Raw genomic sequence first — 20,170 nt, 5'->3', positions numbered from 1 at the left:
TTAACTTTGTTCAATTACCCTAAATTCTAACACCCTTACAATTTCCTTAGTGCTTAAGAATTTCAGGTGTTTGAAAATCTTTTTTAGGACAACTTTCCACAAGTGACTAGTACTGCTAGGAGGCCTCAATTTGACTGCCCAATTTGATATCTTTAAAAATAACTGCTTTTTTCCATGGGACAGGTGCTCAGTTTCTTAAAATCAGGCCCCTTAAGGCATGTTGAGCTCAGCATGCAAAATTACTAGTCATTTTAGAACTTCTGGGGGTTATTGATGTTTAAGCATTTTTTTCTAATTGTAACTCATGCAGTAGATCAGTGTCTGTAGGCCATTAATCACTTGATGTTTCTCTGAATGCCATCCAATTTGTTTTTCTTTGTAGATGTGCTCTCACCACTATATTGTAAAGAGATTCTTGTTCCTCTGGTCAGTTAAATAAGTGAAACTTGTGCACACAATCAAAAATCCCATTGATTGTATTGTCTGTACTGCTTGGTTCAGTGCAAGTTCATGTCTAATTAAAAAAACCTTCCACTTTTATGTTAGTTCATTTTTGATGCTGCTGTTCTTGCCAATATATTAGAGTGTTTGCTAATACTGGGAATATCTTCTTGTCACGTTTGTGTATACGTGCACAGTTATTTAAAAAAATGTAAAAGTTTTAAAATTGGTCTCACTCATTTAACAAACATTATATCTTCTATTTTTCCAAGATACAAGTCCTTTGGAGCCAGATTGGGGATCCTTTATTCACCCTGAGGGGGGCACTTAATCACTGGCATGGTTTAGTTGAAATCAGTGTGACTAATTGGATGAGTATGAGCTCAAAAATCTGGCCTTTTATTATTTCCTGCACATATTAACTACTACTCCTAAGAGGAGTGGAAGTTACAAAGAGGAACTGACAGAAGTTAGATCACAAATCAGGAGCTACTAGTAGCATTAAATAGGAGAGAAATATATATGCTTGTTTGTTGAGGCCTCAAGAGAAAAGGAACTGGTGGCTTGACAAAACAAGTGATGTATGTGCAGCACAGATACAAAATGATCACACATACAGAAGTCTTCTCTAGAAAAATGATTTTCTTCAGCGTCATGCTAGAGGTCTGATCTTCCACCATTGGTGTCCAGGAACATGTTGCCACTAACAATGAATGCAGGACCAGGCTCTCTGTTAGCTAGTAGAAATTCTAGTGAATGTCATGCCTACTTAATTAGAGCAATAATCTGGTAACAAACTGCAGAGAATCTATTTCAGTGACTGAACAATGGATTAATGGCATATTTGGTCTGTCAAAATGAAACATGTGAACCCATTCAGAGTAATTAAAACCTGTTGGCTGTCTAGCTTCCTACTGGCAGCTTTTTGTTAATTCTTTCTGCTTTCCTTTTGTATGTTGGCTCACTGAGCAGATCTTTTACTATAGTTCTTTAAAATAAGCAGTGTAAACAATATTTAAGTAACTTATGAAATAAGGGATTTTTTCTGCACAGCATACTCCTGAGAATTGGAATAGCTGGTTATCTGCTGTGTATGTGTCCATCAGCAGACAAATGAAAGATTTTGCTGTACTGACAGGTTTTAGTTTCTGTAAGCAAATTATCCATGTTAAATTAAGAACCTAATTTTCTGTAATGTTACTAACTTTCCCTAGGGCTACATGTATTTTCACTTTGTTACATAAGTATTAGAAAGAGATGCTAGAAAAATGAGTAATAGAATTTTTATTTAGAATATAAAGGAAACTACCAAAAGATGTTCACGTTAACATTTTCCCAGTTCTACCTATTTCTTATCAATAGTACAAGCAAAATAACTATGACTACCAGTGCAAACAGATCCCAATGTGGTCGCAGCACGGTGTCCAGTTTTGACATTTTCCAACTTGAAGTAAACTGCTAGGACAGAAAGGAAGAGCTCAGCATTACAGAGAATACTTTTTTACATGCAGAATAGAAGCTATTTTTAAAAAGTGTAAAATGAAAGCATTATGCTCTTTTAATGAGGTTTTAGACAATGCTAGGATTGGTAAACTTAAATCAAGGCAAGTTGTATAAAATAGCAAGCACAGAAGAATAAAGTCTATAATAAGAACGTAACGGCCATACTGGGTCAGACCAATGGTCCATCTAGCCCACTATCCTGTCTTCTGAGAGTGGCCAATGCCAGGTGCTTCAGAGAGAATGAACAGAACAGGGCAATTTACGCATGATGCATCCCCTGTCATCTGCTCCCAGCTTCTGGCAGTTCGGGTATATCTACACTGCAATTAAAAAACTGCAGCTGGTCCGTGCCATCTGACTTGGGCTGCAGGGCTGTTTAATTGCAGTGTAAATGCCCAGGCTTGGGCTGGAGCTCAAGGTCTAGAACCCTGTGAGGTGGAAGGATCCCAGAGCTCGGGCTGCAGTCTGAGCCAGAACATCTACATCACAGTTAAAAAGTCCCTTAGCCCAAGCCCTGTGAGCCTGAGTCGACTGGCACAGGCCAGTTAGGGGTATCTAATTGCAGTGTACACATACCCTTAGAGGCTTAGGACACCTAGAGTATGGGACTGCATCCCAGATCATCTTGGCTAATAGCCATTAATGGACCTATCCTCCATGAACTTATCTAATTCTTTTTTGAACCCACAATTCTATAAAACAGGCATTCTGAGTTTACCTGTTTTTTTGCTTTATATATAGGGCACATGTATTGGGGTGCACAAGTCCTGCATGTCTCCAAGGCAGCATCCAGTTTGCTTACTATGTGGAAATCCCCAACAGATTGGGAGGCAGTATAGGCTCAGCTTCAAACTACCAGTATTGCATGAAAGAATCAATGCTATTCCTAGGGAAATTGGAATTATAGGTTGTACGCCCAAACCTCAGATTCTGATAGGGTTTGGTGGAGTTGTTTCAGAACAGATGAGGAGAAGTACTTCCTTTCACTGTGTGAAGTGGAGGGACAAGCAGCTGGGTTTTCTAGTTAATAGCTAATCAAGGCATGGAGGGACGTGAAGGAATCCTTTGTGGAAAGGTTTATTACAGCTTAAATCTGTGTCCTGGCAAAAGATGACTGGACTAGTCCCCTGGATCTCATCAGCGCTATGCTACTCCTGGGTTTTTGGGAGGAGATTGCTTAAGAATAAGCAAGGACTCCTCTCCCTTCAGATGAGCGTAATGTGCTCCCAGGTCCTGATGAGCTGATGCCTTTCACCATAAGGGCACCGTATTGCCACTAAACTTGGCAGACTTGAAATCAAACTAAAGATTTGAGGGGCTTCAAGTCACATGCACTTTAATTTACAACTAAAATTATGGGTTTTGCTTTTATAGAGTGTTCTGCATTTGTACAAATGGAAATTTCGGTGTGAGGATGGGGAGAGAATAGATCGTGCAATTTGTATGACAAATCTTATGGTGGGCCTATTTTTACTGAAACAGGACTTATTATGTAATATACCCAGGATCTGGAAGAGGTGCAATAAGCAAATCTGAAAGTATACAATAGAATGTAAAAAAGCAATTTCACAAGAAAAATATCAGAATTGGCCCTGATAAAAGCATGTCAGTATGTCCTAATCATACTTACCTTGAAAAGTTGCATCTCACTGAATAGAAGCTTAACTTCTAGCTTCATACGTGCCAAGAACACTGGAATGGAAGCATCTGGGCTTGTTTGTGCTGCAAGGTCATACCATCTTTTAGCCAAATGTATATCCTTTAAAAAAAAAAGGGGGGGGTGGGGGTGTCTCTTTTACTTAGAATATGTGGAATTTGCTTAAATGAATGTTGTGATGCTTCAGCTAATCTTCAAAGCATTTCTACTGTTTGTCTTTTAGGTTTCTGCTTTTCAAGTATTTTTGTAGCTTTAGTATATCATAAAGGATATACTAAGCTATAATAATACTTGAAATGCATAAACCTTAGATTCATGTATAAATGTTGGCATGAGATAAAAATGAATTTTGTTTACATTTAATTTGTGTGCCTACTTTCTACAAACTCATTTTCAACCCCACAACCTCTCAGTTCATTTGTCTTGTGTATATAAATGGTCTTCTGAATTCAGTAGGAAGTCAAGTTGAAGTCAGCATTTGATCCTGGATACTTAAAATAGGCAGTCAGACATTTTAAATTATCTAATTAAGCAGTAATTCTTTAAATCTAAAGCTAGAAATACAACCACTCAATTATCTAGTTTTCTGACAAAATTTAATAACTAGATGTATACAAAAAGAAAAGGAGTACCCGTGGCACCTTAGAGACTACCAAATTTATTAGAGCATAAGCTTTCGTGAGCTACAGCTCACTTCATCGGATGCATCCGATGAAGTGAGCTGTAGCTCACGAAAGCTTATGCTCTAATAAATTTGTTAGTCTCTAAGGTGCCACGGGTACTCCTTTTCTTTTTGCGAATACAGACTAACACGGCTGCTACTCTGATAGATGTATACAAAAATTAGTCCATAAATGTAATGGTCAATTTCTTAGTCTAATACCCTCAATTTTAGCTAGCATATTCATGTCATGATAGAACCAATTAGTAACTTTGCCCCATCAGCTACTTTCTCAGCAGAGCACATTTTGGTAAAATATTTATGTAGTTAGTAAAGTACTAGAATCTTTTGAAAGGCATTGATCTAGCTAGGCTTGTCAAGTGTGGTTGCTCGTGCTGCTCATCATCTCTTCTTGGTTAGTTTCTTCTGTTTAGTTTATTTTTAATGCATAGTTGTCTGCAAATTTCTACTTAATAATTATTAGTAATGAGCAGAAATTCAATTTGGATGCTTATCTCAAACTTACTCTGATCTTAGACATCAGGCTGTAAATATTGCTAGTACAGGATTTCTTCTACAATTCCAGCAGTCCTTTTTCCCCATAAGATCAAAAATACTATCCATTCTTAACTGAACGTGCTGTATTTCAGTTAAAGATAGTTGAATTCATCTTGCCTAACTTAAATACTACTCCAAGGTTTAAAAATTTGAACACTAGTATGTTTGGATTCCACTTAGGAGAGGCTGGAAAAGGAAACGGGTTTTATCTCTAATATAATGGTTCTCAAAGTGTGATCCATGGAGCTATTATATCACAATGGCATCTGCAAGTTGTCAAACAATTACTGCTTCATGTTTGCTGAAGCCTAGTCAAAGACTCTTCAGAATGTCCAGATCAATGTCATGTTTCAGAGTAGCAGCCGTGTTAGTCTGTATCCGCAAAAAGAAAAGGAGGACTTGTGGCACTTTAGAGACTAACAAATTTATTTGAGCATAAGATTTCGTGAGCCGAGCTCAAAGAACAAGCTACTCTTTCACCCTCAAGAGCTGCTTCATGTCTTTGTCAGGATTTTCTTTGGTGAAAATTCAGTTAACTATGGTTGTTTTCTAAGCTGAAAGTGATCTGCAGAGATTCAAGTAGTGGGTGTTACAGATACTAAGAGAAGAACTTGTATCAAACAAAGTCCTCCTGCCAGGTATAGCATAGACAGCACAGATACAGCATGGGCAGACAGAACCAAGAAGCGCCACACAGTTAAAGTGAATTTTTGGTCCATCTTTTGGTCTGTCTTTTACTTTACTTTTTAATTTAACCAAGAACTTTAGTTTTCACAAGCAAGGTGTGGAATTGAGGTTGCGAAGGGAGGTGACCACAAGAGGCTTCTTTTCCATATCCTGCAATGTTTCTCGTGTAAATTTGAGAACCCCTGTTGGATGTATGCAATAAATGTAGCAGAGTCATAAAGGAGCTATATTAGGAAGGTCAGCGCTGTTCACTCCTTAAGATTAATCTTATCTTTCCATCCTCTTTATTTTACATTTTAAAAACCTATCTTCATTTTCTCCACTTCCCTTCATTAAGAGTGATGTAACTTGGGGGTAGGAACCTCTCTAACAAAACAAACCTGAAATATATTTGAGATGGGGGAGATGCAGAAGAGGCCTAATGAACCTTTATCTTACCATAGTACAGGGCAAGAGGATTTCTGGAGAGCATGGTGGGCCAAACAGGCACTGCTACTGATAATCTCCAGTCAGAGGCATGCTGGGCACATACCCACCTGAAGCAGAGCACACTGTCCAAAGAAGAATGAGGCTCAGGATGAAAAGGAGAGCTACATAAAAGAAATATGGAATAAAGATAGATGTACCATGGTTAGTTGGGGTGCAGAGTGGATTGGGGAGAGATTCCCCCATAGTTGGGAGGAAAAGAAGCAGAAGTGATACCACTTAATTTCTTAATACATTTTTTCAAAAAAACAGAAAAAAACAGATAGATGAAGAGAGAGGGAACTAAACCAAGAAGGAAAGTTGAACAGCAGATTTCAGTGAAAGTGATCATGAAATGGTAGCGTTCATGATTCTAAGGAATGGTAGGAGGGAGAACAGCAAAATAAATACAATGGATTTCAAGAAGGCAGACTTTATCAAACTCAGGGAGTTGGTAGGTAAGATCCCAGGGGAAGCAAGTCGAAGAGGAAAAACAATTGAAGACAATTGGCAGTTTTTCAAAAAGACATTATTAAGGGCACAAGAGCAAACTATCCCACCAAGTAGGAAAGATAGGAAGTATGGCAACAGACCACCCTGGCTTAACCAGGAGATCTTCAATGATTTAAATATCAAAGAAAAGTCCTATAAAAAGTGGAAACTAGGTCAAATTACAAAGGATGAATATAAACAAATAACACAAGTATGTAGGGGACAATATTAGTAAGGCCAAGGCACAAAATGAGATCAAACTAGCTAGAGGCATACAGGGTAACAAGAAAACCTTCTACAAATACATTTCAGGCAAGAAGAAGACCAAGGACAGGGTAGGCCTGTTACTCAATGAGGGGGAAAAATAATAACCTTAAATGTGGAAATGGCAGAGTGCTTAATGACTTCTTTGTTCCAGTTTTCACCAAGAAGGTTGGTGGTGATTGGATGTCAAGCCTAGTGAATGCCAGTAAAAGTGAGATAAGATCAGAGGCTAAAATAGGAAAATGAACAAGTTAAAAATTACTTAGACAAATTAGATGTCTTCAAGTCACCAGGGCCTGATGAATTGCATTCTAGAATACTCAAGGAGCTGACTGAGGAGATATCTGAGCCATTAGCGATTATCTTTGAAAAGTCATGGAAGATGGGAGAGATTCCAGAAGACTGGAAAATGGCAAATATAGTGCCAATCTATAAGAAGGGAAATAAGGACAACCTGGGGAATTACAGACTAGTCATCTTAACTTCTGTACTCAGAAAGATAATGGAGCAAATAATTAAGCAATCAATTTGCAAACATCTAGAAGATAATAAGGTGATAAGTAACAGTCAGCATGAATTTGTCAAGAAGAAATCATGTCAAACCAACCTGAGAGCTTTCTTTGAAAGGGTAACAAGCCTTGTGGATGGGGGGAGCGATAAACATGGTATATGTTGACTTTAGTAAAGCTTTTGATACTGTCTCACATGACCTTCTCATAAACAAACTACGGAAATGCAACCTAGATGGAACTACTATAAGGTGGTGAAAAACTGGTTGGAAAACCATTCCCAGAGAGTAGTTATCAGTGGTTCAATATCATGCCAGAAGGGCATAATGAGTGGGGTCTTGCAAGGATCAGTTTTGGGTCTGGCTCTGTTCAATATCTTCATCAATGATTTAGATAATGTCATAGACAGTACACTTAAAAAGTCTGCAGACAATACCAAGCTGGGAGGAGTTGCAAGTGCTTTGGAGGATAGGATTTAAATTCAAAATTATCTGGACAAACTGGAGAAATGGTCTGAAGTACATAGGATGAAATTCAATAAGGATAAATGCAAAGTACGCCACTTAGGAAGGACCAATCAGTTGCACACATACAAAATGGGAAATGACTGCCTAGGAAGGAGTACTGCAGAAAGGGATCTGGGGGTCATAGTGGACAACAAGCTAAATATGAGTCAACAGTGTAACACTGTTGCAAAGAAAGCAAACATCATTGTGGTATGTAGTAGCAGGAGTGTTGTAAGCAAGACTCGAGAAGTAATTCTTCCGCTCTATTTGCGCTGATTAGGCCTCAACTGGAGAATTGGTCCAGTTCTGGGTGCCACATTTCAGGAAAGATATGGACAAATTGGAGAAAGTCCAGAGAAGAGCAACAAAAATGATTAAAGGTCTAGAAAACATGACCTATGAGGTAAGATTGAAAAAACTGGATTTGTTTAGTCTGGAGAAGAGAAGACTGAGAGGGGACATAACAGTTTTCCAGTATGTAAAAGGTTGTTACAAGGAGGAGGAAGAAAAATTGTTCTTTTTAACCTCTGAGGATAGGACAAGAAGCAATGGGCTTAAATTGCAGCAAGGGAGATTTAGGTTAGACATTAGGGAAAACTTCCTAAATGTCAGAGTGGTTAAGCACTGGAATAAATTGTCTAGGGAGGTTGTGGAATCTCCATCATTGGAGATTTTTAAGAGCAGGTTAGACAAACACCTGTCAGGGATGGTCTAGATAATGCTTAGTCCTGCCATGAGTGCAGGGGACTGGAATAGATGACCTCTCGAGGTCCCTTCCCAGTCCTATGATTTCTTGTATCAACCTTTAAGCCCTGATCAAAGTTTAATTTAGTAATGGTCTGTTTTTATAAATTTTATTTCCTAAAATTCAAACTGTTATTGAAAAGCAATCCATAAAAGTAAAGAAGTATAAGGGCTTAAATATGACACTCTCCCCTTATGGGCTACAATAATTCAGCTTGTTCTGTCTGTATAAGAATGACCAGCTTTGCTCTTATTTTTATCAAATTAGTTTTTTATTTTCTGCTTATAGAATATAGAAGACAACTTTAATCTCCTCAAATTGGCTGATTTTGGGACAAATACGTTCATCTCAAGACTTTGGCATTCATTCACTTTCCACAAGCATCCATGCTGGTCAAACTCAATTATTCAAATATTTGCAGTAAATATTTAATGCAAAGGGGCATGAGCATGGCCACAGCAGATTTACTGAAAAATGTAACCAAATATTCATGATGCTTTTCACTATTTGCCCTCTCCTAATAATACTTTAGACAGTTCTCTGAATTCCTTAGCTGAAAGGCATTATTATAAATGCGATCAATGACTCTGCTTCACAAGAGATTTTAATAATTATTATTAATGTTAATATTGCTAATCTTAACAATTAAATATTAATAAAGTTAGTCAAATAGAATAAGGGCCAAATCATCAGAAGTATTTGCATATGACAGGATAGCTAATAGACTTATCTTTAAATTTGCACATGCAGTCATATTCATTAGATATGTAGCTCATCTTTTGTATATGCAATTTCTGTAATTGTTCATGCCATTTGTGCATCAATTAGTTACATAATTGCATGCATACACCTCAAAAAATCTGGCTCTGAAGCCTTGCCCAAGGTCACAAAAATATGTGGCTGAGTCAGGGACACATTGCCTAACTCTTAAACCTCACTTTGATTACATTCTTCCTCCTAGGGCTTCATACTTCCCTCCCATAGGGGAATCCCTAGGAGGAAAAAACTGCTAAAAACAACCCCCAAAACTTCTAGTGGTAACTATACATGCTGCTCTTGGGAGTGGGATTTGTATCCTCAACAAGGGGACAGAAGGTGTGGACCATATAATGGAGTCTGAGAATCCACAGAGATAGCAGGCTATATTCCAGTGGATCCCAGACATCCTCAGGGCCTGGAGGTCCAGTTTGTCAAGGCAACATATGCCCGTTGACTGCATGGCTTCTGCAAACTAAGGGCAGAAAGCATATAGAGACATTTAATGTGAATTTGATTGAGCTTTGCTCATAAGCCATACCATATTGAAACAGCTTACTGCTACTCACACATGGAGGAGGCGCAAAGCTTGGGAAGTAACTTGGAAGGAAAAGAAAAGCAGGAACAGTAGGAAAAGCTTCTGAGTGTGACTCTTTGCTGAAAAGTGACTGATGAAGGCATAATGTGGTTGCATGTTTGTTTTAGTTATGTGCCCAGTTTACAAGTAAAGAGATGCTTCTTCTGACAGTCCTTCAAACTCGCCTGGGATATGACTTAAGCTACCATCTTTGCTTCTTGTCACTATTACCAGTAATAAAAGTTCTGTAGTCCAAATAGTGAAGCCCCACTGTCTTCAGTGGGTCTAAACGACTGAAACTGCTTGGAACTTTGTAAATAATTCCTGTATAAGAGTGAATAGAATCCTGCTCATTTTACCATAGCTGTATTAGCTACACAGGCAACAGAGCTGATGATTAAAAGAGTGACCTTCTTACTATAATTTTTAAGACTAAAAGTGGTCTGCTTCCATTATAGAGGCACCGCCTGTGGGTAGGCAGATGCAAGAGAGTGGGGGGAAAGGCTGGATGGTGGCTCTCTGAAAGAAACCCCTGCCTGCCTTCTCCATATGTTCTTCTATCCCTTTGTGCAGCTGCTGGAGCTTACAAACAAGCAGGAAGCCATACTAGCTTCTCTCTTTTCCCCTGGCATCACTCAGAGTTACAGTGGAGTATAGCATAACCATCTCTCTTCTGGTTCCACTAATCCAACCCCAGATCACTGGAGCCTTGCTTACTTCCCCATTACTTCCCCCTAAGAAGTGGAAGAATGAGAATCATCAGAAGAAGGGGCAATCAGCAGAGAAACCAATCAGAAAACCAAGCCCATGGCATTTGGAGACATGTCAGGTGAAGAACTAGTCTCATTGATATCATGTGGTCATAGATCTTAAAGGTTGATCATGCACTGTTTCAAACTGAATTTCCATCTTTAATGCACTAACTTTATTTTCATTTCTGATCCTTGTTTTTATGTGGCAAGGTAAAAGAGAACTCTCTTGGCCTTCACCATACCATCTATTATTTCATGTGTATCTCTTAGTCATAGCCTACTCTGTTTACCTAATTTTCCCTCACATGGGAGATTATGTCTCATCCAGAATGTTACATTAGGATATTATAGCTATAATAGCTTTTAATTTCAACTATATCTATTAAGGTTAATTTTACACACAGATTGCACCACATGCAGTTCACATTACCTCTGGAATACCTAAACCATGTTCATACATATATGCCAGATTAAACATGGCTTGACCGATGTGGTGATCAACTGCAAGGCTGTAATGAATTGCTGCTGTGACATAATCCCTCTTGGTTCCATAACCATAGAAGTGGTAATCTCCAGTTTTAACTCTAGCAAATGCATTGCCTGGTGGAATATTAAAAAGAAAAGTCATAACAAAAATCTAGATTAAATTGTGCTTCTTGCAAACTTTCCTCCTCTAATAAAATTGTATTTTTCTCTTAAATATAATTAAAAATGAATAAAATGTAAATCTGAAGCACTATGGTTTCAGTCATCATAAAATTATTATAATTTATAGAGTAGTCCTAAGTGGGAAGAATTTGGGAAAAAAACAAGGTGTTGAGAGTACAGAAGTAGGAAGGAAGTTCCACATGTAAAGAATGGCATGGAAGAAGGTGTGAAGATAATGCAGGAGAAGAACAAGAAAGGGATTGGCAGGAGGGCCTCTTGGAATGCAAAGAGCACAAAGGAAAGTAGGAGGAAATTAACTTGAAATGCGTGTGGGGCAGAGTTGGTATACAGCCTTGAAGGTGAAAGCTTGAATTTGATGTGAAAGACAAGAGAGGAATTAGAGAAAAAAAGGAAGCAACATGGTGGCAAATAAGGACTATGACAGACATATTTTGGATAAATGAAGGGGGCAAAACAACAAGTTACGAGCAGTGTGATGTCAAAGGCAGGGGATGGAGAGGAAAGGGTAGATTTGTATGTGAAGGGAAAACAGACACTATAGCAACAGCCTGGGAGCGGAGGGGAAAAAACAATAAATATGATCCCTGTTTGAGCACCTTGGTGACAGGGAAAAGAGTAGAAATTTTGACAGGAATGGAGAAGAGAAAGAGGAAATGTTTTAGTGCAAAACACTAGGGGAATTTAATTTTTCATTGTTTAGAGATAAAGCAGGATGAGATTACAGATATACAGCTGAAGATGTGAGACAGACTAGGGGAGGTATTGTCAGGAAGGGGGAGAGATCTGGGAATCACTGAAGTACAAATGGCATTTGAAACAATGAGAACAGATGACATCACTTGGGAGTAAGGTATGAAGGAGACAGAAGTACATTCCTCAAAGGATGTCAACAGAGCAGGAAAAGGAAGCATGAGCTACTGACAGAAACAATGAAGTGCAGTTGGGGAGGAAAGAAGAGAAGTCAGGAGTTCCAAGGCTCCAAGGGAGAGAGGGAGGAGAAGAAGGAAGGAATGACTGAAAAGGTGAAAAATCCAGGAAAATGAGACCAAAGAGGCCCTCAAACTTGACTAGGGGAGATCATTGGTGACCTTGGTAAAACCAATTTCATTTAAGTGAAGGAGACAAAAATATTGGTGCTGTAGATCCAGGAGGGATTTGGGCATATAGCAGCAGGAATACCTTGCATATCCCAGGTGCTTGCAAATAGTGTATTTGGAGGCAAGAAGGGAGGAGATTCAGATTCAAAGCAGTAAAGGGGGAAGAAAGAAGGCATGGGATGGAAATAAGGTTATCAGGAATAGATCCAGTAGGGAAGGAGTATGAGAAGCTGCGCATGTGGGAAAGGCCAGGATTGAGAGTGGTGGCACCAGAAACAATAAGAGGGAGAGAGGACTCGTAGAAACTTGCATGAAGTCAGGCAAAGTGGCAGATGAATAAGTGGAAGATTACTGAAGTGAAAACACTTGAAATGGCAGGTTCTTTCATGGGTTCACACATGGCATCATTTTTTCATTGGTGTCTGGTAAGGGCTGGGACTGTTTTTGATGTGGACCTCACCACAGTTTATCCATACCTTTTGTGATCTCTAGATTGGATTACTAAAATGTGGTGTACAGAGGGCTTCTCCTGAAAGCTACTCGAAAGCAGAAGGGGCAGAAGCTACAGGTACTTAATTCTTGGTGATAGCAGCAAAACAGAACATATTATACAAATTTCTTGAAGGCTTCATTAGGTTCTTGTTGGTTTCAGGACATATTCAAAATGCTGACATTCATTACAAAGCTTTTTATGGCTTGGGTCTTGGCTACCTAGAAAACTGCTGTCTTCCCATGTGCCACTGCCCACATTGTCAGCTGAGGGATCTTTTTCCCCCTAACACTCTATTGCACTGAATGTCTGTGACTAGTGGCAAGCATCTTTTCATTTGAGGGTTGTTGGCAATGTAATTAGTTTCTCCTGTTGTCCTGTGTGACAGAGCATTAGAGTCTAGGATCTTACACTGAGATGCAGAGGTATTTCTACTGATTGACCAGAGCAGGTGAGTCCACTCAGCTGAAAGCTACAACTATAAGGAGGAACTGAGTCTCTCTCCAGAAAACAGGAAAATAGTGAACTTCCTATGTAGGTAGGAATTTTGGGAACAAATCAGACAGAAGTTTGTTTTATTAAGTTAAAAATGAAGGATTACTTCAAGAAGGGTGTGAGTTTTGGAAACACTAACCTAAAGACTGGTTTCAGAGTAGCAGCCATGTTAGTCTGTATTCGCAAAAAGAAAAGGAGTACTTGTGGCACCTTAGCGACTAACACATTTATTTGAGCATAAGCTTTAGTGAGCTACAGCTCACTTCATTGGATGCATTCGGGGGAAAATACAGTGGGGAGATTTATATCCCCAGAGAACATGAAACAATGGGTGTTACCATACACACTGTAACAAGAGTGATCATTTAAGGTGAGCTATTAAGTATGTAAATCTCCCCGCTGTATTTACCACTGAATGCATCTGATGAAGTGAGCTGTAGCTCATGAAAGCTTATGCTCAAATAAATTTGTTAGTCTCTAAGGTGCCACAAGTACTCCTTTTCTTTTAACCTAAAGACTGTATGTGGATGCTATGTTGGGGACTCTAGTTGTGGTAGGCAGAAGACTAGTGATATAGTTACATAGATTTTTAAAGCCAAAAGGGACCATTATGATCCTCTAGTCTCAACCCTGGCCTAAAACAGATACTTACACCCACTAGTTTCTGCATCAAGCCCATAAATTCTGACTGAGCTGCAGAATTTCATAAAAAGACAGCCAGTTTTGATTTAAAGATTTCAAATGACAGAATCCACCACAACCTTAGATGAGTTGTTCCAGTGGTTAATTACCTTCATTGTTAAAAATCTGCCTCTTTTCGCTAGCCTGAAATCACCTGGTCTCAGTTTGCAACCACTGGATCTTGTTATGCCTTTCTCTGCTAAATTAAAGAGCCCTCTATTCTCAGGCTTGGTCTAACCAGGCATAATTATGTTGGTCAGGGATGTGAAAAACACACACCCCTGACATAGCTATGCCAATAGAACACCCAGTGTAGATGCAGGAGAATGCTTCTGTTGGTATAGCTAACATCATTCAGGGAGCTGGTGTTTCTACACTGACAGAAAAACTCTTTCTGTCAGTATATGCAATGTCTACACTGGGGGCTATGCTGGTGGAGCTATGACAGCATAGGCTGTAGTGTAGATGTAGCCTCAGAAATCTTCTCCCCAAGTAGATATTTACAAACTATAAAGGAGGTTTTCTAGACCCAAAATTACTCTTGAAGCTGTATTGCAGTAAAGCATACAAATACAAAGCACATTTAACAAGGAAGCATATTTTACACACCTTTAAGCTTCTAAATTTCCTATAATTTTTCTTAGTGAGTAGGTGTAAGTTTTTCTTGGTGTTCATTTAGCTAAAGAAACCATTTTTTGTATGCAATTTTAAAGTCTGAAGTTGAAGTTTTGTGATAAAGTACTCATGAATGAGGATTGAATCAGTGGAGGATAAATGAATAGTTGAGTGTTTTAACCTAGAAATGTGAGAATTTCTTGAATGTTAGATTGTTTAACATGCCTAAGGCTGTAGTACAGATATCCTTTTAATTGTGAGTTAAATATGTGAGAATAAATCCCTTAATGATGTTAGCTTGATTATCTGATGTTTGTAATGCCATGTTCTTGGGCCACTGAGTGTTCATTTCTCTTCTGGCTGTACAATCTGAGGAACAGAGTTGAAGAAAATCATACTTATAAGAGTGGACAGCTAACTACAAGTTATTTTTAACGTGGTGTTCCATACCTTGAGCTGCAGCTCTGTTCCACAGGAGAAGTGCTAATGGATACATCTGATCATTACTGAGAATTTTAACCTGTTCTGTAAAAGAAAAATTTAATTTGCATAGTTTACAACAGCACTTGGACATACATATATAACGTATAGAGAAAATAATTTAACTTCTCTTACCAGATTCCAAAATGTAGGCTGAATTACTTTGAGCTACTTCATACCCCATTTCTGCTAATAATGCATATTGAATAAGAGATGAATCTATATTACCATCCTGGTAAGCGAAGTATGCAGTCAGGAATTTCTCAGACCAACTTCCTAGCTCACAAACACTTCGGTAAAGCTGAACAGAGGAACAGTGATAAAACAAACCCATGAGATTTTACACTTCACCACAGGCAATAAATCTTAGGAGCTTATAGCTCCTGCTGGGGGACACCAGGGTTAAAGTTACAACATTTGTGTGCATTGTTTACCAAAAAGTTATGCCAAATTGCATCCTTAACTGATACAAAGAGTACTTAATCATTAAATGTCAGATGAATCCATATCTAATCTGACTCTAAAGTTGTTTCCTTAGTTGCATATAAAGAAAAATATACTGATAAAAAATAAAATGTTTTCTCTTATACAACCGTTATTTATTTTAAGATGCTCTGCTGAATATTAAGCCACAAATAAGATTGTAACTAGAGATGAGAGAAATTTGTCAGATAAATAGTTTATTCCCCCCAAAATGCCATTTTGTGTTGACAAAACCATTTGTGAATTTTATATATATTTGCCAAATACTACTGGACAAAATAAAATTTGTTGGGCTAGATTCTCTAGGGAACTTTGTCACCATTCGCAAAAAAACCCATTGGTGGTGCTCCCACTTGCCCCATATATCCAATAACTAGGACACTTGCCTGAGATGTGAGAGATCAAGGTTTAAATCTCTCCTCTTGAGCAGGGACTTGAACCCAGGTCTCCCCCTCCCAGCTGACTACCCTAAACACGAGGCTGCACGCTGGGACTCTAGCAATCTCTCCTGTTAAAGCTGTTCCACTTTGTATAAATAAATATGGGAGCAGGAATTTGAACCTGGATTTCTCACATCCCCTATAAGTGTCACTTTTTTTGGCCCAATGGCTATTCAACTACACAGGACCCTCGCTAGAATGCAGGGTTCGGGATCCATGGGCGGTATCGCGTTAATGCGGGGACTGTGTTATAGCGGGGGCCGCGATACCATGGATCCCAATTTAAATATTTAAATTTGGTATCCATCACCGCGACCACGGTATATGTGAATCCGTGCTATAGCGATGCGCGCTCTAGTGAGGGTCTACTGTATTTAATGAAAAGAGGAACAGCTTCAACAAGAGAAATTGAGAGGAACTCAACCCAGAATACCCTATTTTCATCTTTGTCCACATCTTATATCTCAAGGCAGCCCCCCAATGCACTGGTCATTTGTGACTAGCATCTGCTGGTGAAATTCAACTCTGACTGGTTCTGACACAGTAGTACTGCCACTATGTAAAAATATTTTGGCATTTCCCCCAATGATCTTAAAGTACATCACAATTAAGCTGTGTATCACAGGATAGTGTCCCTCAGTATTGGGGGAGAGGGGAACTCCACCCTACTCTGCACTATGGCAATGGATAACTTTTTGCAAGATGTAAAGATTCCTATGGAAGAGTATGTCTTAGAGAAACAATTCTTATGTAACTATAAAAAGTCACACAATGCGTATGTATTTCATAAGAAAGCCAGCAATGTTAAAAATCTAGATATAATGCAAAAGTTGCCAGCTAACTGCCTGAGCTGAAAAGGGGCCAGTTAAACTGGATGTATTTATAGTACATGGAAAACTTGATAAAACTAGAACTGCCAATAAAATTTTAAAATAGGCATGAATAGTTGTGGGCAAAGAACAAAAACAGCCCCAGCAAATCTTCCCTAAAATATTTTATCAATAGTCAGATATACAAGTACTTAGGATTTCTTGAGATGAATGGTTCTAAGTTAAATCAACCCATGACATTTTAGGCAGACTCAACCTACTTAAAAAAAAAAAAGCATGAATGCCAAATTGATAAGAACTGTACTTACACTGTTAAATTAATTTGGTGAAGAGTTATGAAATAGATTTAAAGATTGAGTCCAGTGCTGAGTGCTGTAATACTTTGGTTTAATTTCAGTTGTTGGGTTTATTGTGCTGGTGCTGGGTGGTGTCAGTGGCCTGTAAGGTACAGGAGGTCAGATTGGATGATTTTGTGGTCCCTTCTGGCCTTACACTCTATGGGCATGTCTGCATAGCATTTTGGAGCAAGCCTCCCAGCCTCCCTCCCTAGGCTTCAGAGCCCAAGCTCCAGCCCAAGTCACAACTTCAAACACTGTCTAGCCATCTATTTTTACAGCATTAGTGCGAGCCCCACTAGCACAAGTCTGTCAACCTGGGCTGGAAGGCTTACTCCAAAATGCTGTGTATACACGCTCTATGACTCTGAGGTGTAAAGGCCATCATACCTGTGTGCTATGGATCACCCTCTACTCTAATTTACACCGGACTTATCTGGAGCAACTCTACTGACATCAGTGGAGTTATTCTGGATTTAGACTAGTGCAGCTGAAAACAGAATTTGGCCCAGATATGATCACTTTTCTCCTACTTCAGAAAATGCAGATTTCTGACTCTAAATCATAAAATATAGGCAACTTTCATAAAAATAGAAGTTAAAATAGTAATACAGGTTTTTTATTACTATTCTATTCTAGCTATTCTATAACTAATCATAAATCTTTAAAAATATTATATTTACCTCAACTGCATTTTGACATGATCTAAACACTCCAGTCCCTGCAGCATACATCTGAGCCAAATAATAAACAGCAATGGGTTGTCCATTTTGAGACGCCAAGTAAAAATATTTGAAGGCAAGTTTATAGTCTTTCCTTACTCCAGAGCCAGCTGCAAATCAAGTTGAGATTGGAGACTTCTGTTTTTGTAAAATTACAAACTACTGATTAATGCAAATTTTTCATTAAAAAATGTATAGTACTTACAGTGATACATGACTCCTAGCTGGAACTGTGCATCTGCCAAACCTTTCTCAGCTGCTACATGAAAGTATTTAAAAGCTTCAGTATAGTTCTGAAAGGTAATTACCCTCCATTACTGAAAGTTCTAGGTACCTGCCAGCATGGTAAGAATTCTGTGCTCATGAAAAAGACAAGTTTTGTCCCACTTTTGAGTGGCACAATTTAGTGACAGAATGTTACGCTGTATCCCAAACAAATGAAAAACAAAATCAAACTAACATTTTTCTCCAATGTGCAGCTTGTATAGTTTTTGAGATCAGGGTCCTGATTCTGATCTCACACCAGTTATACTCAATAGCGTTGAATGGAATAACACCTACCAACGTTTTTCATTTATTTAATTCGACTCTGGGCCTCATTCTGCTCAAAGTTACACTAGGATAAATCAGGAGGAGCTCCATTAAAGACACACAATGGTGTGTTCACGATAGTATTCAGAGTTCAAGAAAAATTGCTCATATTTGCAGTGCTATAAACATATTAGTTGTACCACTTGAATAAGCTATATTATAGTTATTTGAGCTATAGTCTCCTATTAAAGCGTGTTTTAATCCATAGTTGATATTGATTAAACATTTTATTTTCTTGTATTTTTACTAGTTGTATTGTGAAAAACATATTTGAAGTGACTAAAATAATTCTTACCACTGGAACACCTTTTCCTTGAAAATAAAGAAGGCCTAGTCCCCATAGTCCAACTGCATTACCCTAAAATAATGTATTAAATTTGAATGTAATTTTTCATTAAGAAATTTAATAAGCACTTGTAATAAAGAAAACACCTATCAGATAAGTTACTAACCAATTAGCTATTCTTGCTTTTCTTTTACTATGATATAGTGAACTTAGAACTATGAATTCTGGTAATGATTATGAATCAATGCTAAATTAGTATTCTTATTCTGATGACTCTCATGACTGCTTGTAGAGAGACACCATACCATATGTTTAAAAAGTGGCTTTCATTTTTGTTATCCATATATCATTTCATTGCCATTAATAAAAGTGGCTTCAGTGGATGGTTAAACTAGAGCAGGGTGTTCTCCTCCCTGCCTCCTCCCCCCCCAAATACTACTACAAATAGGCCCTGACTGGATCTCAGGGGCACATGCAGGGAACGCACTGTTGGTGCAGGGATTTCCTCTCCCACTGGAAAAGGAGATTCTGACACGTCTATGGTAGCAACCCTCATTTTTGGACACTATGCAGGGGTCCCCGGTGTCTGGATTAGAGGTAGACAGAAAAATTCTGATGAAACACTTTTTTTCAATCAGCATTTGCCGATTTGTCAATCTTTTGTGGAGATGGTTTGATTCTGATGATGTTTTGACAGAATCATGCCTGGTTTGTTGCCTACTCAACTCCTCAGTAGCCTGGCTCTGCACCATCTTGCCTCATAGGCTGACAGAGAATAGAACCACAGCTTCTCTTGATTCAGGCTTCCAGGGTCCCCAGCTCTGGGGCAGTCTGTTAGGTAGACTGCCCTGGGGGTGGGGTTCCATTCCCTTTTGGAGGGAACATCAACATTTGCAGTTTTCATTCTGAATTGGAATGAAACCAAATTTCAAAATATAAAAATTCCCTGAGAAACACAATTATCTTTTTCTGCACAGCTGTAGTCTGGATTCACATGAAAAAGAAGGGGCTGGAAGGTGGTCAGTCTGGAGGAGATGTAGGCAGACTGGGGTGGGTGCACATTTTTCCTCCACTGGCTCTAGAGAGTTCAGGCTGTATTATTTCCATGCCATGCTCCCCCATAGAAACCTTATTGTAATATGGGGCAACTGAAAACAGCTGTCTGCTGAAAAAGCATGGTAATGATCTCCATTCATGCTGTTCTGTCAGTAGATGTTGGGGGAGCACTAGCACACAGAGAGGTTCTGAGTGAATAGCCCCAAGAGACATTGGGGGGGGTCAAACCCATGTTCTGCTCTAGAGTGGGGCACAAAGACCCCCCAACATAATGATTAGGGAGAAATCTCCACAAATAAAAGGGAGATTGTCCACCTCAGTTTCATT

At 38.7% G+C, this 20,170-nt stretch overlaps 1 protein-coding gene across 12 annotated transcripts in view; it reads right to left on the bottom strand.

Annotated features, from left to right (window-relative positions):
- Position 1: 1 nt before the first annotated feature.
- Positions 2-20,170, bottom strand: part of SEL1L2 (SEL1L2 adaptor subunit of ERAD E3 ligase) — an 84,792-nt gene continuing 64,623 nt past the window's right edge. For 2 of the 12 annotated variants that reach the window (XM_043512073.1, XM_043512075.1), the window contains exons 13-20: positions 18,797-18,859; positions 18,116-18,203; positions 17,872-18,020; positions 15,236-15,401; positions 15,071-15,145; positions 11,004-11,173; positions 3,575-3,703; positions 1,598-1,899 (exon numbers count right to left, since the gene is read on the bottom strand). In XM_043512073.1, coding sequence (XP_043368008.1) covers positions 1,783-1,899; positions 3,575-3,703; positions 11,004-11,173; positions 15,071-15,145; positions 15,236-15,401; positions 17,872-18,020; positions 18,116-18,203; positions 18,797-18,859 — 957 coding nt within the window. In that variant the 3' untranslated portion in view covers positions 1,598-1,782. Of the gene's footprint in view, positions 3,704-11,003; positions 11,174-15,070; positions 15,146-15,235; positions 15,402-17,871; positions 18,021-18,115; positions 18,204-18,796; positions 18,860-20,170 lie in introns of all 12 variants that reach the window. The other 10 variants (XM_043512078.1, XM_038397599.2, XM_043512074.1 and 7 more) reach the window with 9 other exon arrangements.

This window comes from Dermochelys coriacea, chromosome 3 (genome assembly GCF_009764565.3).
Source record: "Dermochelys coriacea isolate rDerCor1 chromosome 3, rDerCor1.pri.v4, whole genome shotgun sequence".
In the NCBI taxonomy this organism is placed as follows: Eukaryota; Metazoa; Chordata; order Testudines; family Dermochelyidae; genus Dermochelys; species Dermochelys coriacea.
This window is presented reverse-complemented; position numbering and strand designations above follow the sequence as displayed.